General features: G+C 36.8%; 4 protein-coding genes across 7 annotated transcripts in view; all 4 read right to left on the reverse strand.

Annotated features, from left to right (window-relative positions):
* Positions 1822 to 5841, reverse strand: LOC107643056 (WD-40 repeat-containing protein MSI4). Of its 2 annotated transcripts, none has more exons than XM_016346613.2 (15): positions 5514 to 5841; positions 5370 to 5433; positions 5121 to 5207; positions 4963 to 5025; positions 4719 to 4784; positions 4528 to 4602; positions 3944 to 4019; positions 3635 to 3839; positions 3299 to 3380; positions 3070 to 3143; positions 2856 to 2967; positions 2691 to 2765; positions 2555 to 2603; positions 2289 to 2388; positions 1822 to 2202 (listed from the first exon to the last, which is right to left on the reverse strand). In XM_016346613.2, exons 1-15 carry the CDS (start codon positions 5771 to 5773, stop codon positions 2190 to 2192), a joined length of 1401 nt encoding a protein of 466 aa, XP_016202099.1. In that variant the 5' UTR covers positions 5774 to 5841; the 3' UTR covers positions 1822 to 2189. The 2 variants fall into 2 exon arrangements, with proteins under 2 accessions (XP_016202099.1, XP_016202090.1); XM_016346604.2 differs by having other exon boundaries at positions 2527 to 2603.
* On the reverse strand, positions 8626 to 10692 carry LOC107643078 (transmembrane protein 258). Its single transcript, XM_016346637.2, has 4 exons — positions 10547 to 10692; positions 10336 to 10436; positions 9007 to 9085; positions 8626 to 8912 (listed from the first exon to the last, which is right to left on the reverse strand). The coding sequence occupies exons 1-4, from the start codon at positions 10547 to 10549 to the stop codon at positions 8865 to 8867; spliced, it is 231 nt and encodes a 76-aa protein (XP_016202123.1). The 5' UTR covers positions 10550 to 10692; the 3' UTR covers positions 8626 to 8864.
* LOC107643034 (receptor-like serine/threonine-protein kinase ALE2) lies at positions 11880 to 16582 on the reverse strand. Of its 3 annotated transcripts, none has more exons than XM_016346579.2 (14): positions 16527 to 16582; positions 16276 to 16401; positions 16077 to 16166; positions 15934 to 16011; positions 15641 to 15772; positions 15271 to 15471; positions 15113 to 15184; positions 14903 to 15004; positions 14670 to 14768; positions 14181 to 14552; positions 13792 to 14091; positions 13262 to 13651; positions 12920 to 13166; positions 11880 to 12830 (listed from the first exon to the last, which is right to left on the reverse strand). In XM_016346579.2, exons 6-14 carry the CDS (start codon positions 15299 to 15301, stop codon positions 12215 to 12217), a joined length of 2229 nt encoding a protein of 742 aa, XP_016202065.1. In that variant the 5' UTR covers positions 15302 to 15471; positions 15641 to 15772; positions 15934 to 16011; positions 16077 to 16166; positions 16276 to 16401; positions 16527 to 16582; the 3' UTR covers positions 11880 to 12214. The 3 variants fall into 3 exon arrangements, with proteins under 3 accessions (XP_016202065.1, XP_016202057.1, XP_020962945.1); XM_016346571.2 differs by having other exon boundaries at positions 13262 to 13663; XM_021107286.1 differs by lacking the exon at positions 15113 to 15184 and having other exon boundaries at positions 13262 to 13663.
* The window catches only part of LOC107615773 (vegetative cell wall protein gp1-like), a 2508-nt gene continuing 1736 nt past the window's right edge, over positions 15817 to 16588 (reverse strand). Inside the window, exons 5-7 of the mRNA XM_016317809.2 lie at positions 16077 to 16171; positions 15934 to 16011; positions 15817 to 15827 (exon numbers count right to left, since the gene is read on the reverse strand). Coding sequence (XP_016173295.1) covers positions 15817 to 15827; positions 15934 to 16011; positions 16077 to 16171 — 184 coding nt within the window. The remainder of the gene's footprint in view (positions 15828 to 15933; positions 16012 to 16076; positions 16172 to 16588) is intronic.

Consider the following 16588-nt stretch of genomic DNA (forward strand, 5'->3'; position numbering starts at 1 on the left):
AAGTACACTCAAGAGGGTAACGATGGAGACATAATATTTTCCAATGCAGTATGCTTGCGATTCAAGTGCTTTAGTTTGTTGTGGCTGTAGTGATATCTCTTATAATCAAAAAACCACATTGTTAGGTTGACGAACTTGAACTATTTTAATTTATTTGCATTTTCCTACAATCGAATAGGCTACACATCAGACACAAGAAAATAAGCATTAAAAAAAAGCTAGGCTACAGACGTACTAATCAAATGTCAAACTAGACTAATTTATTTTTTGGTCTATCTATTATTAAAATTTATTGGACATGATTATTATATATTAGTGGACTAATTATAGTTTTCTCACATCACTTTTGAGTACCTAAGACCCCTTAGAACACCATATTATTCTGGTCTGGAATCTGGATGTTTCACGTGATATTTGGAATTACTAATAAGGTCACACCTACAAATGATAACATAAATTATTTAAAATTTATATAAATACATACGTTTTATAAAAATTTAGTTGATATATTGTATTTATATTCGTGTAGTCACATTGTTCAAAGTGATTTTATTTATAAGAAGAGTTTCAAGTGTACCAGAAACACCGATATTCCAGTTGTTTTAACTGTTGATCTGAATTATAAAAAATATATGTAATATATATTAATTGAAATCAACAGTTAAAATAACTGGAACACCAGTATTCCTTTTACACTTGAAATTTTTCCTTATTTATAATGCTTAACCTGTTACTATAAAACAAATCATTCCCCAAAAAATATACATGTAAGTAATTTAAACAGTCAAATACTATCCAGACAACACTTTTGGAGCCCGAAGAAATGGAATTTAAGACTTAAATTCGTAGGTAACCGGCCCAATAAAATTTTGGAGCCCAACGCATAGAACCAATAAATGGGATGACAGCGCCGACAATCACTTATTGAATATTGATTGTGACTGATTGATAGATCAGGATTCAGGTTCAGGACCCCAGGTGCTGGTTGCATTAAAATTTGACAATATTTTGGTCCCAAAAAAAAAAAAAGGCGAAAAATTGAAACAAATTAAAGAACATTTCTTCACATAATGCTATGAAGCATGAAGAGAAACATCACAATTGAGTTACCAATGGGTGCTTCCTTGGTTATGTTAGCGTGCTTTACATCTACTGTGTCCTATTTGCCAATGCTAATGCTAATCTACTGTCACCACTTACCATTCAGTTATGGGAAGAAAGAAGAGATGAGTGAAGGTGGAAGGGTGGGGTTATAGTGAAAGGTGGCCATGAGGGAGGTGCCACTGTCAGAGAAGGAAGATCCGCAACTCTCCTCATTGCCATTTATGGTCACGTATGAAGACGACGACTGAACCACCACCAGAGATGAGTATGGGTCCTCCACGAACTTCGTTGCACATGCTCCTCCTCCTCCTCCTCCTAACACCTCCGCTCCAGACCACCACTCTTCCATCAACTCCTCTGCTGTGGTGCGAGCCTCTGGCACAGACATGGCACACACCCATCAACCAACGAAGAATTGAAAGAAATAAAGGAAGGATACGGCGTCTGGAATGGTGGGATGGGACCCCATATCAGCCCTTCCCTTCTCATTGACTTGAGTCAACAACCTTCACACGTGGCCAAATCACAGTGTGCTAATACTCGTGACTTGTGGGTGGTGCGCATTGCGCTCTGCACCTAATATTATGGGGTGGGGTACCTATGTGGTGTGGTCCACTATTGAGTAAAAAAAGTAAGTCTACAATCTACAGAGAGTCAAAGACTACGCATAGTCTTTCTTATTCTCACCATTAGATCATAAATGTCTTCCATTTCATATATATTTAATCTAAGGATGATCAACATTGGTCATTGAACCAGCATGCAAATGTCCACTTAAAAACACCCTTTCAACATTCATACAAGATTTAAACGGAACTCCAGCGTAAGAACTAACAAGGATCAGGTGGTTATTACACCCTTTTCAATTACAGTCACTGCAGCTATGTTAATCATGGGTCAGGCTAAGGAAGAAACATACCAGTTTTCAAATTGTAATCTAAGGACAAGCTAAGAAATGAAATTAATACCACTATATATCCAGGGGGAAGGATTTTATCACTTTGCAGCTGCACATGTCAATACATGAGATTTGAATTTCTCTAGCTCGCTCAAAACCTCCTCTTCAGGTCTGTAGATTAAATCACTCATGCGCCATATCTGCACCAATTTAACTTCAAAGTATCAGCCAAAGCCATGCTCAATAAATAGATAATGAATTTGAGAATTTTTGTTTGGTGCCATACCTGCAATGTTCCCCCACCACCATTACTATCACAGTCATCAGACACACTAACCATAGTCCATGGATCATATGAGTTCCAGTGGAAATCAACAACTTTGTCTCTGTGTACAAATATAAACTTCTTAAGTGACACGTTAACAGAAAAACTACCACATGTCTCAAACAAAAGCAGTAACAAATAGGCAAAGACAACAAGGTAATCCCTTAGATACAGTTCTACATGGACGGTGCTTTCATACCTATGACCTGCATGTTGGAAAAACAAACCTGCAGGAGAACTTGCTGTTGTTCCAGATCGTTCTGTGGTTTTACCCACCTGTGTTACAAAATAAAAGCAAAAGATGCCAACAGTTAGAATAATTGTGGTACAGAGCAGTGAAACACAATCCAATTGAGAGTTAACCTTCTCATAATCCCAAATGTTTAAAAGACCATCTTCTGCAGAACTTCCAAAGATAGATGATTTGTCCGGAGACCACTGAATTAATCATAAAGAAGCAATTAGCATATCTTGTGGCATAGCCAGTTAATACTATAATGTTTAAAAATGAAAAATAAAACCAATTGCCTGAACAGAAAGAACAGCAGCTGAGTGACCCTCAAATTTATGAACAGCTGATCCAACTCCATTAGATGTAAGTTTGCGGCGGTCAAACATTCTAACAGAATTATCTGCAGACCTAGATATAGAAGGTAGAACCAGTCAAATAGTAATAGTCCAAACTAAATTAAATAATGAACTAATTCCAAGAACTGAAGTTCTGAACAACAGCAGAACATACCCAGTAAGAATTAGATTAACATCATGGAAATTCCAATCAACACAGTGAAGATCAGCATCATGAGCTTTCTCAACCTGTCACAAAAGCATAGGAAAAACGGAATTCAGCTAAATGAAAAAAAAGGACAATTATCTGTTACCACAAAATACAGTGAAACACAATTAGTTGTAGATATCAATTTGTTATCCAAAATTTGAATGGATGATTGAGGTAAAAAAAGCATATATACCTTAACTGCAGGACCAGAGCCAGCACGTGCATCCCACAATATTAGACACGAATCATCTCCAACACTACAGAACTCCTGTGCACTTCAGCATGATTACGATGGTGTTAGGAAGTGATGGTTTATTAAACTTGAAGTTTAGTTCCTGAGGACACTACAGGATTTGTTAAGAACCCATTCTCCTCAAAGCTTAAGTTGCAAGGTAGAGGCTTATAACTGATATTATATCTCGAATGGAGTTCATAATAAGGTGAATGATAAATTTAAAATGGCCACTTAAATGAGTAAATATAAAAATATTGAAATAACTAGTCGGTATAGAGTAAGAAAATTAGTTACTTAAAGGGGCAGAATGCCACATCTTCAACAGTTTCATCATGTCCACAGTAGATACCCCGTGGTCCAACAGATGGGCCATCAGCAGATTTATCATTGCCTTCCCCAGATTTGGTGTTCTGTTTGTTAATTGACCCGCCAGATTTGGAGTCTGCAGCAGATGTTATATGGTCTTCAATGCTCCAGAATACCACCGATTTGTCTTTTCCTACAATGTATGCCACATCTTTTAGATAGAGAATAACCACATCAATAAAAGAGCAGGAATTTAGAGATTCAATTGCTTAATGAATGTCTATAAAGTACTCCAACCTCCAGAAAGCACATATGGCCCAGTTGGGCACATTGCAAGAGCAAACTCCGCATTGTCTTGGTGTCCAGTCAATATCTGCAAGAACAAAAGGTCTATATGAAAAAAAATCATGAAACAGCATTCATATCAAACAGCAATAACAAGGAGAAAAAATGTATAAATAAATAATGTGACATCAGGAGCTTCTTAAAGAATGGATGATTTAAGAGGACAAAATATGTACTTGCATAATTCAAAGTGTAGATGTCAATTCACTATTATCCGTTCCAACTTATGGTGCACATGGGGTCTGCTCTGACCACAATTGCTATCCCACTTTTCTGTCTAATAGGAAATAGCAACAAGTCTCAAGTATAAAATGGAGGAATTGGACATTTTATTCCACAATGCAACCAAAGAAAACAATGGATAATCTAGCACCAAATTAGTGACAAATTCTCAATTATAAGGCTTGAACATAGTTTTACTTTTACACATGTATGAAAATGTGTCTGCCTCGTTCTATTTCATTGTACAAAATATATTGAGTTTCTAAAGATAAAATAATGTTACAAAAGACTAACACTCAGTCACTCGGCCATACCAAATCTGGACGAGAGTTTGTGGCTCCAAGGACAGCATGACGATTAGGCTGAGCTTCAACATCCCAGATCAGAACCTGAATTTTGCGGGTGATAAGATAAAGAAATCACAAAACGAAGAATGAAAAATCAAATAATACAATGGTAAACTAGTTAAAAAAGTATCCACAAAAGTAAAAGATGGAGTTCTTACATTAGGGCTATCTGTATGAGTAGCAACAATATTAGAATGTTGCGGCATCTCCCTAATTCTATTCACCTGCAAATTCGTCCTCAAAGGCTCAAAATCAGGTCAACAAACAGCAAGACCTTGATGTTGATAAAATGAAATCAAATCCAACATGGATTACTAATAAGCCATGTACAAATTACAAAAAACAAAATAAAAGAAAACAAAGATGCATGAAAGGAAGTGTAAATTTAGTTTGAATACGTACCTCTCCAGGATGAATGATGGTCTTGTACTTCTTGACAAATGGGGAGCGAGCCTCCTCATTAAACTGAAAAGAAAGAAAGCCATAGCAGCTTAATAGAGACTCAAAGTTTGAAACATGGAAGCAAAAAGGACAAACGTGGCATAAGAACAAGAAGGGACCTGTGAAATGTGGTCTGCAGCTGCAACCCTAGGCTTGACAACATCGCAAGTTGCAATGACCAGAGTATTGGGAACACTACCATCCGTCTAGCACCAACAACAAAACGTACTTAGTTGAAAATGAAACACAAGAATAGCCACCCTCACACTAAATACAATGGAATAATTAACAACTCGTAGATGGCAAAATCAAATGTAATTAAACAAAAATTACAAGTATGAAAATAATAATAAAAATAGATGGCTTGCCTGCTCAGAAAGGTAGAGACGCTGGCGATTCTTGTGATGAGATTGCTCCAGCTGAGGGCCCCACCTGAAAGAAGAAAAATGTGAGAGAGAGTGTATGAAACGAAGAAGCAAAACCCTAGCGAGAGAGAGAGAAAGAGAGAGAACCGGCAAGAGAGGGAGGGCCAGAGGAGGTTGTGGTTGGAGAGCCAGTCGTAGAGGACGGGGACAACGGCCTTCCATCTGTTGTACTTGTCTTCAGCATTTGCATTGACGTGCTGCTGATGTTGATGTTGATGGTGTTGTTGCTGTGATCTCTTGCTTTCCTTGGGGGTCTTCACCTGTTGCTGTTGCCCTTCCTCGTTCTTCGGCTTCGGTTTCCTTCCGCGCTTCTTCTTCACCACCACTTCTTCACCACCACTCTCCATCTTCTTCCAGCTGCTTCCTCTCCTCACTCACTCTCCCCTCACCCTAAACCCCGCCCTTTTTTTTTCTATTTCTCACTCGGCGCCCCCACTTTCCCCCGTTTTGCCTACGTGGACTCAACATTTCACCAGTCATACTGTTCGCATTCATTGCTGTCATAAAAACATTTCTTAATCACTTCTTTTTACATCTAAGGAGGTTAAAATTTTAATATGATCAAAATAAGTTATTAAATTAATTTATTAGAATTATTTTAGTTCAATCTCCTCTAGCGATGACGGAGTGCAAAATTAGTTACTCTTAAATTAAAAATAATAAAACTCATATATGATAAAAATTATAAATTTAAAGATAATTAAATCTTTATTTTTTTTATTTTATTAATCTCCTCACTTTAGAAAATTCAAATTCAAATTAGTCATCGCTGGAGGATGAAAGATGTCAAGAACACTAAGTTTATTCAAATTAAGATGGAAGGGTTGAGGAGACAAAGGCTTGGTGAAGATGTCAGCTAGTTGCCCAGAAGAGGAAATTGGGAGAAGTTTCATCACTCCAGCTTGAGCTTTTTGTCGAACCAAGTGACAATCAACCTCTAAATGTTTGGTCCGTTCATGAAAAACCGGGTTAGCAGCAATATGAAGAGCACTCTGATTATCACAATATAAAACTGGTGGGCGAATAGGAGAGATGCGTAAAAATTGTAACACATTTATTATCCATTGAAGTTCACAAGTTGTGTTGGCAAATGCACGATATTCTGCTTCCGTAGATGAGCGGGCAACGGTAGTTTGTTTCTTGGTCTTCCAAGAGACTAAAGAACTGCCTAAGAAGAAACAATAACCTGTTAAAGATCGCCGAGTGTCAGGACATCCGACCCAATCAGAGTCACTGAAGCCGAGAAGCTGAATTTCTGATTCCCTTGGAAAGAAAAGTCCTTTGCCGGGACTAGTTTTCAGATATCGTAACACATGCTTGGCAGCTTGAAAATGAGATTCAGTAGGAGATGCCATGAACTGACTTAATGTCTGGAATTGGACATTTTTTGTGACTAAGGGCAAGATCTTTTCATAAAAAATTACGTTTCTAGAAATCTCAATTCTTTTATCTTCTAAAACATAAACAATATACCCTTTAAAACCAGATTGAAAGCCAATAAATACAGTCTTTTTGGCTATTGGATCAAATTTTGATCTATTTGCCATTTGGGTAGAAACAAAACATAAGCATCCAAAAACTTTAATGTCATGATAATTTGGTGGAAGATTGAGTAAAATCTCAAATGGTGTTTTAAAATTAATTGCGGATGATGGAACTCTATTAAGTAAATAAACAGCATGTCTAACAGCATAAGACCAAAAAGATGATGGTAAATTAGATTGAAACATAAGAGCACGAGCTATATTCAAAATATGTTGATGCTTGCGTTCTACCCTTCCATTTTGTTGAGGAGTTTCAACACAACTACGTTGATGAATAATGCCCTTTAAAGCATAAAAATCAGGTAAAATAAATTCTGGTCCATTATCAGAACGAATAGTTTTGACTTTGGAGTTGAATTGTGTTTCAATTAAAGTAATAAAATTTTTTATTTGATTCTGTACTTCTCCTTTTGATTTTAATAAAGTAACCCATGTAAAGCGGCTAAAATCATCAACAATAGTAAAAAAATATTTATGATTATAAATAGAATTTTGTCGAAACGGACTCCAAATATCAAAATGTAATAAATCAAAACTTGCATTGGTTTTGTTAAAACTTTGAGAAAATGAAAGTTTCTTTTGTTTAGAAAGATGACAAATGTCACAAGCCTCGTCATGATGCATAGAGATAAAAGGAAATTGTTTATGTAAATGATTAAGTCTTTGCCCAGAAAGGTGTCCTAAACGAAAATGCCATATATTAAATAAACCAAGACAAATTTGATGCAATGTGATCTGTGGCACCAGAATCAATGATCCAAGTATTCAAGAATGAATCTCGATTTGAAGAAAGTAGAAAAGATATTGAAAGAACAAAGATAATGAGTAGTTGGACTTGGCAGAAGTTCAAGTTGGTTTGAAGGACGAGCTTCTTCATTGAAAGGAAGTGCCATGAAAGAAAAGTGTTGGGCTGACGAAAGGTCCAAAAGAGACTCCGGATGAAGTTGCTGGTGTGCCCTTTCTCCTTGATTCATGGATGTCAGCAGAGCTCAAGAGGAGCTCTGATACCATAATAAAATTGTGAAAGAATAGAAAAATAAAAGAATTATGAAAGAAAAAGATGAAGAAATTTTATTGATTGTTGATTGAATGAATTGTAAACTATAAAGGTAAAACTAAGTATATATAGAGTATTGGCCTATCTGAATTTGTGGGCCGTGAGACGTCTTTATTGTTGTTATGGGCTAAGGTGGAAGAGTGGTTTAATAGTCATCACCTCATTTTTATTTTCTTAAGATATTTGGTTGTTACAATATATGTTATAATACAAAATTTAACTAAAAATGTATAATACAATACATTTAAATAAAATAAATATATAATGACTAATTTTGATAGGATGATTTTGACATGTACAAAAATATTTTTTAAAAACACACTAATGAAAGTATCACTACAATAAAGTTTAGCACTACTTATCCTTTTTATTAAGATTGTACTAACAAAATTCTTAAAGATACTCTTTAAGAACAAAAATGTAATAATATTAAGAATATTCATAGATTAGATTATATTTGTAAATTTATGATATTTATCTGTATCTAATTTATAATTTACAAATATACCTTGTTTTTAATTAATAAAAAAAGTTGTTCAGAATGCGTAGACAACAGGGGTACATTTTCTGTTTCCTTATGGTATGGTCCCCGAGTTATGATTTATGACAAGTTCTCTATTATCAGCTACGATATTCAATGGCTGGATGGCACATTTAAACTTTCCCCAATAAAGGTCAGGCTTGAAAACTATATCACCAATTCATAACCTTGTTGAGCATTACAGACAACCAACACCGTCATTGATAGATTAAGAACATAACTCAGATATTAAACTAAAATGTCCGGGGGTAAATTTTCATATAAAGCTATCTGCTTAACAAAACTTTTGCTCATAATCAGACATAAACGCCGCAAGCAATTAGGAGGAACAAGGATCCAAAACCCTGCCAGAGATAGACACAAAGGCGTAAATTTACTATTTCATAACAGTTTCATGTTAGTTACTTAGCGAATACATGAAATACAACCATAACATACCAAGAAAACTGATGCCACTGCCCCGGTTGTTAGCTCCTGAGCAAGGGAACGGGTCTTCCGGGAAGTTGTTGCTTCGTAACTGCATATAATAGGAGTATTTTTTTTCAAATGAATATAGAGAATAGAAGTGAAATGATAAGATATCACCTGAACATTTGTATATAGGTTATGAAAAATCCAGCTAACTGGAGTTCTTCATATCATGAATACTTCAATGATTACTGATATGGAACATGGGAGAATTACATCACAAAAGTTAGTTATTGCGATGACTTATAGAGATCCCATACATCTTATGCTAGACCCAAGTTTAATACTTTGCAATTGGATCCTAACATTTCACTACACACTCCCCAACTTAGTGCCCATGCGGGAGTGGCTGTGCACTAGCCCCTTTGAGTAGTTCTGAGAAAACATTGTGACGGTGGCATCATCACCCATATCACTCCTCTTCAGCAGAGAGACAAAGTGGAATACTTTGATACCAACTGAACAGAACCTTGGGAGAACCATTCAACCACGTCACAGAAGGTAGAAGCTAATTTTAAGCATCCTTATCATTAAAGTGCATGGTAAAGCGGTAAAGACATCCTTATCAATGTGGTGTCACTTAACGTACCAGCAAATTTTAAACGCAATTAGTAACGGAAAGACTAATGTGACTAACTACAAATATTTGAATGACGAATTTGATTAAAAAATTTTTCGATGACCAATTTAGAGTACGAGTAATCTTTTAGGGACGAATTTGATCTTTACTCTATAAATTACATTGTTTGCTAAACAGATAGCTCATTGGAGACTCTTACTCATTTTGTATCCATCGACATGGAAAATCTGCATCCAACACACCTATGACACATATTTCATTCACATGTTCCCATCTGGACCTCTAAATGCAATTAACTACAGGAAAGGAAGGAATAAGAAAATTCGCCACTGCAAAGTGTAGACAACTCATCCCCACTTCACAATTGAAGTTTCCACTTGCATATACCATTGCACCAGGAAATGATCATATTTTACAATAACCTCCAAACCTACTTTTCAGTTGACCCTAGTAGGCCTCTATCACCATATTTTTAACCTTGCACCAAACTAAATCCAGTACTAATAGTATCTCACCTTCACTAATATAACTCAGTCCAATTAGTTGTAGCTATAAGACCGCTAATCCTAATTTTCCTACGGTCGGTGAATAAATTCACTCCAGTACTTCGAGAATCGGCAGGCTAATTCGCTTGACTAAGTAAAAATCAAATCTACTCATACAACCACTAAATAAAATGCAGATCATGAACGAAATTCGGAAGATGAGAAGGAACTCACATGAAGAAAGATGCAGTTAAGACGAGACCAATGGCGAGAGTAAGAACGGAGAGGGTCGGGTACAATGAATCTGGGACAGGACTCGTTATTGCTTTCGGAGCCTTCCACACACACATCCAAATCAGAGGAAACAAAATTATATATATATAACGAATAGAGAAATGTGAAGAAATATCGGTAGAAAACGGGAATTGAGGTTTTGAGGGATCACCATGAGAGAGAGGCAGATCTTGAGCTGTTGCGAATCGAGAACCTGCTTGCACGTTGCTGACTTCCAGTCTTGGTTGGCCTCAGTCTCAGACTCTCATGTATAAAACTGCTGTCCATAGTGGGCTTATAATGTATTCAGCCCAACCATCATGGGCCTCGTTTGTACCAATCAGCCTTTTTGGGTACCCAAAGTCTCTTAGATATATTTTTTTTAAAAAGATGGAATAAGTATAATAGCTCATTTGTGGTACGTGTAAAAGCGTGATGAGTTCACAGTTATGTCAATGATGGAAGTGAGAACAATGTTACGATGTCTGCAAGTTCTTTTGCATAATTTGCTGACTGGGAATTGTTACTTTGCCATCTTTACACTATCAAATGTTATTGAACTTGTTGTATAGAAAGGGCTCCTGAGGAACTTGTTGGTTCGGACGCAAATTGTATGGAGATTACGATAGTATAATTTTATTGTACCGATCACCATTTGGTAGAGGGTGATTTCTTTAATGACGATCTTAAACTAATCCATTGCTTATAAGGAACTTTCAATATTCCATACAATCTTTTTTGAGGTTCTGACCCTCCTCCGCCCCCTACACCCAAAAAACCCATAAAATACGGGTCGGGTTGAAACGAAAAACAAACAATAAACATTCTTCAACTCATGCCCACCCCCATCGCTAAGAATTGGGCATGGGTTAACTCGTCATCTATTCTTTTTTTTTTTCTCCCTACCATTCGTTTGTCCAATTATACATGTAGCGTATGTAAGATCCCAAATTTTGCATCATATAGTTAGCTTGATGATCTGAATGATTAGTTTATTAAATGAATTATTTACCTGCCAAAATGTCGGTTTAATTTTACACTATAAAAATATTATATAATTAACAAATATTATCATTTTAAAAACAGCACTTGATCAATAATAGTTTGTATTTATAGTTACAAGAGTTTGCACACAAGAAGTACATATTTTGTATTTATATAATTTGTATTTATATTTATTATTGTACACATATAAATTAATATAATTTATATTTATATTTATTAAAATTTGTACACATGAATTAATATAATTTGTACTCATTTTTTTAGAATTTACATACATAAATTAATAAAATTTATTTGTTAAAAGAATTTTAGTATTTATACTGAACAAATGAGGACCAAAATTATTAAAAAATGTTGATCGTGGAGTTTCTATAACAAGTTTACTATAGAAGGAAATAACAGGCCAAATGTCTTCCAAAGTCGGACAAGAACAATAGGAAACATAGCAAAAAAGCAAAACTGTTTGTTTCCCCTCTTGAATTTTGACGGTGCTACATCAATTTTTGTAATGATAGTTTAGAAGACTTAATCCTCAAGTTTTAAAGTGTGTGTATTTACTTTAAAGCTAACATTATTACAAACTCTGAAATATGATCTGTCTGTACATACATAGATCATCGATTTTTCGTAGAGAGAGAAAAAGGATACGTTGATTGGTTTATACAAAATGATTTTGTTACAAGCATTAGCCACATTTGCATTCTCTGTAAGGGTAAAAACTGAGGTCAACTTTACGTGAAGTTGATACCTAATAGATGAAAATTTAGTTAAATCAGTCAAACGGCTATCAGTATCAACTTAACGTGAAGTCGAATGCACCTGAGTTTCCACCTCTCTATAAGTTGAAGATACTTGCATGTTCACTGACAGTGCCACCAGAAAGCCGTCTCATAATCTGCCATAACTGCCTGCTTCTTCCGGTCATCAGAGGACCCGAATACGAGTGTCTTCTAAACGATCCAGATTCCTCTTCCTGCCTTCCCAATCTTACCGAACAACTGAATAGTTCTGATGCAACCAATCCTCTCTCAACATCCACATTGCTCACTCTCACATCCAAATCCATATCCTGAGTGGATGATCTTCTTGAACCACCTGCTTCTTTCGCTTCCTCGCATTCATTGCACACGAGTTTTAAGGCCTGCACAACCTCCCCCATGAAAGGCCGGTTCGATACCTCTGGCTGCACACACATTGAAGCAATTGCTGCAACTTTGGCCACACTCTCAAAACTCACATCTCCTCCTAGATCTGGATCTACTATTGCCTCCAATCCTTCTCGACTCGCCAGAAGCGGACGAGCCCAAGCAACAAGGTTTTCTTGACCGGGAGGTTGTGACATGTCCACAGGCTTTCTTCCTGTTAAAAGCTCAAGAAGAACAACGCCGTAGCTGTAAACATCACTCTTAACAAGAAGGTGTCCTGTCATTGCATACTCCGGAGCCACATAACTGTATGAATTTTTTACACACATCATCAAAATTCAAAAATGAAATGCATTATGCATCATAGTTCAGCTAATAGTAAAATTGATTTTTACCCGAAAGTTCCCATGACGCGTGTTGATATGTGTCTATTATTATTCTCATCTGTTGCTGTTCGAGCCAATCCAAAATCGGATACTTTTGGTGTGAAATCATCTTCCAACAATATGTTGCTTGATTTGAAGTCCCGGTGTATAACACGGGGACTCGAATCTTCGTGCAGATAGGCTAGACCGCGAGCCGCGCCAAGAGCTATCTTCATCCTAGCACTCCAACCAAGTGGACTACTTTCCCTGTCAACTCCTGTCACAAGTCCACAAAGAAAAACAAAGCATCTTCTTCAAGTGCTCAACACAATTGAATGCTAACTTAAGACTCAAGCAACCGCATTCAAGTACCATGTAAGTGGGATTCCACGCTGCCATTTGGAACAAGTTCATAAATCAAGCAGCGGACACTTTCCTCGGTACATATCCCAATCAACTTGACCAGATTTCTATGATGAAGACGGCTAAGCATCTCAACTTCAGCTAAGAACTCGCGATCCCCGTGATGATCCTCCCTCTTTATAACCTTGACTGCCACTTTTGTTCCATCTTCAAGGATGCCACCATAAACCAGCCCAAAACCACCTTCTCCAAGTATTCTTGAACCATGAAAATTATCAGTAGCTTTTATAATATCATTCGCACTGAAAGTCTTAGCAGACCCTGTATAAGCAGCAATGCTAGATCGAAATGATGTCGAAGCAGAACCAACCCCACCTCCCACTAATGATGCAGCATTACCTGTGAAATTCACTTGTTGGATACAAAAGAAAATTTACAAGTCTTCAATCATTTAGTTTCAAACATTTTGGCTTGTAATATGTAAATAAAATTCTGTATTATGATTAACCATCTAGGAGAAATGATCACGGTTGTCTTACCTGGTGGTTTGGTAAGAGAAGGTTGTGAAAGCCGTGGCGTTGATGCCGGTTGAGTAACATGATCTCCATACTTGAGCATAACCCAGGCTGCTGCTGCGGCAGCACATAACACAACTGCTAGAAAAACTGAAACAGTTATAATGGCAACTATGCCTCTGCTAAGTCCACTTTTATGCTGCCTCTTCTGTATGTCCACTCCAAGGGGCTTTATTGTCCCTCCATTATTGCCATCAATGGAATATGGACCACCATCAATGATGGAAATGGTTGAAGGTGGTAAAGGAGGAGAAGGAGCCAAACCTATTATATGTTGGAGGATCCCATAAAAGTTCTTGCCAAAATAGTTATGGAAGAAAATGATAGAAAAGAAAAATGAAAGTTCTATATACCTGGATAGCTCACATATAAAACATCATAGTCTCCAAAGTAGGAAGCTTTTATAGCAACCTGTTTATGCCAGAATCTGTTGGAAGTGAAAAGTGCTGTAGTACTGTCAAAGTTTTCACCAAGTGGTACCAAATCAATTAAGACAACCGTTTTCTCAGGTTGCTCGGTTGCTGCATTTGCTCCCATAATCCGAACTTGACTTTGCCTCATGAAAACTCCGGTAGCAATTTCAGAAGCCAGCTCTGAAACCAAAGGGAAGAAGGTATAAAGAGAGACACTGACACGGAGACCGACTCGCATGGGCCAAACACATCTGCAAGGTGCTCCGGGTGGAGAGTTTGTATAAGGTTCTAAGCAGACGGTTGATGAACACTCTGAAAAGTGAAGAACATGATGATGAATAAGGCTCGGAACAATCCAAAGAGCACAGGTATTAGCACTTTGCAGCACTAACTTCTGCATAAAATGGATCAAACAAACAAGGTTCTAACCTTCATTTGGAGGTGGGGGTGGCAATGCTCGAACTTGAGGCGGGGATGGTGTCTTTGAGGGAGAAGGAGATACTTTAGGGGGAAGAAATGGAGCTTGCACTTGCAAATACAATTAACAAATGCATGCTAATAAGTAAATAATAATGAAATGGCAAAATATCTAAACAGAAAGTTTCTAAATAATAAGGATGGAATTTCTATAACAAAAAAAGGATGAAGGCAGTCATTCTTACTTTCAGTTGGGTGAGGAGCAAGTTCGATTGATGATGAAGGAGCCGGCGAAACTTGGGTCATGGGTGAATGAGTAGGAGAAGAGAATGAAGGAATTGAAGAACCTACCATGCAAAATATAAAATAAAGTAATAATAATAATTAGAAATGATCTTTGTTTACCTCTAGTACTCAAAGAATAAGAAAAAAAGGTTATAGTACTTATATAGTACTTTGGTTCATTGGAGGTGAAACATGATGCCTTTGCCCACTTTTTGGTTGTAATGAAGGAGGAATTGCTTTACCTAACATAGAAAACGGTTATATTTTTAGTTGAACAAGGAAAACTTCATTTGTGGCACAATTTAATAAATCAGGTAATACTGCAAACCTTGATGATTTGAAGGGGAAGAAGAAACCATGTATGGTGATGGTGGTGGAGGAGCAGAACTGGCAGTTGTGTTCCTTGTATGATGATGCTGATGTGATGAGGCAGAAGGTGACAATGCAGGCGTATGCTTTTCTTTATTAGGAGTTTTAGTCAATGGCTCAGGATCATGATCAATTTGCCTTGAATTATGTGCAGCAGGAGCTACATTTAAAATAAAATAAAATAAAGGGTTGCATATATTTTGTAATTCCAATGGCATTCTAATATGATGTATATATTTGCATTTTTTCAGTATTTTGAAAAAACAGTTTATAGCTTATGCTCTTATTTCAATAGGTAAAAGTCTTAAAAAGTTTTAATGTTACCCTACCTTGAGCAGGGGAATGTACTACAGCTGGAAGTGGTTTTGGTGATTTGTACAAAGGTACAGCAATTGGTGGTGCATCACCATTTTTCCAATTGAAGCTTCCAGAAGAAGATGACTTGGGAGAGGCAACAGGTGCTGCACCACATGTTTTTGCACTAAATAAGCTTCCATGAAGTGAATTATGATTGCACTATAGCATTTGAACATAAAAGAAACTTAAGCACACACAAATGCTGAAGTAACCACAAGCACATGCATACTTCATGACACTGAAAGAATCCTTGGTAACATCATACCTGGTAATGTTGATGGAATAATTGGATGGACCAGTGGCGGATTCGCTGGAAATGAACTTGCTGGTGATGCAACAGGTGCTGCATGAATTCAACAACATAAGAAATAATGATAAAATTTACCAGACTAAGTTAATAAAATATACCAGGCAATATGGATGGACTAATAGGGTGTGCTTCTGGTGGTGGAGGAGAAGGATTATGCTCCGCTTTCCATGGTGGTGATGCAGCAGATTCTGTGCTTCATTTAATGGGAAATACGAAGTTTAGAACCACATAGTATGGCCTGAAATTGACTTGAAACCAGAAGAATTCAGGTGGCAACTTTAGACTTTTATAACATGCCTGGTGTAACTGGTTCTGAATTGTGACCTTTCTTTGTGCCCTCTTGAGGAGGAAAACTTCCATTATCGGTTGGTTGGATGCTTGGTGAAATTTTCGGCAAATTGATAGAATGTGTTGCAGCTGGTGCTGTTCAAGTATTCAGTAGAAGAGCATAAATAACAACAGGAATCTGTTGAATATGAAAAATAGAAAGCCATGGCAATGAGAATTCTAGTGACAACATGAAATGCTAGAACTTTTTTATCACATACATGGTGAAACCGGCTCTTCTTTGTGACTCAGATTTGCATTCCCATTACCAATGTTAGGTGCT

This window comes from Arachis ipaensis, chromosome B01 (genome assembly GCF_000816755.2).
Source record: "Arachis ipaensis cultivar K30076 chromosome B01, Araip1.1, whole genome shotgun sequence".
Taxonomy (NCBI): Eukaryota; Viridiplantae; Streptophyta; class Magnoliopsida; order Fabales; family Fabaceae; genus Arachis; species Arachis ipaensis.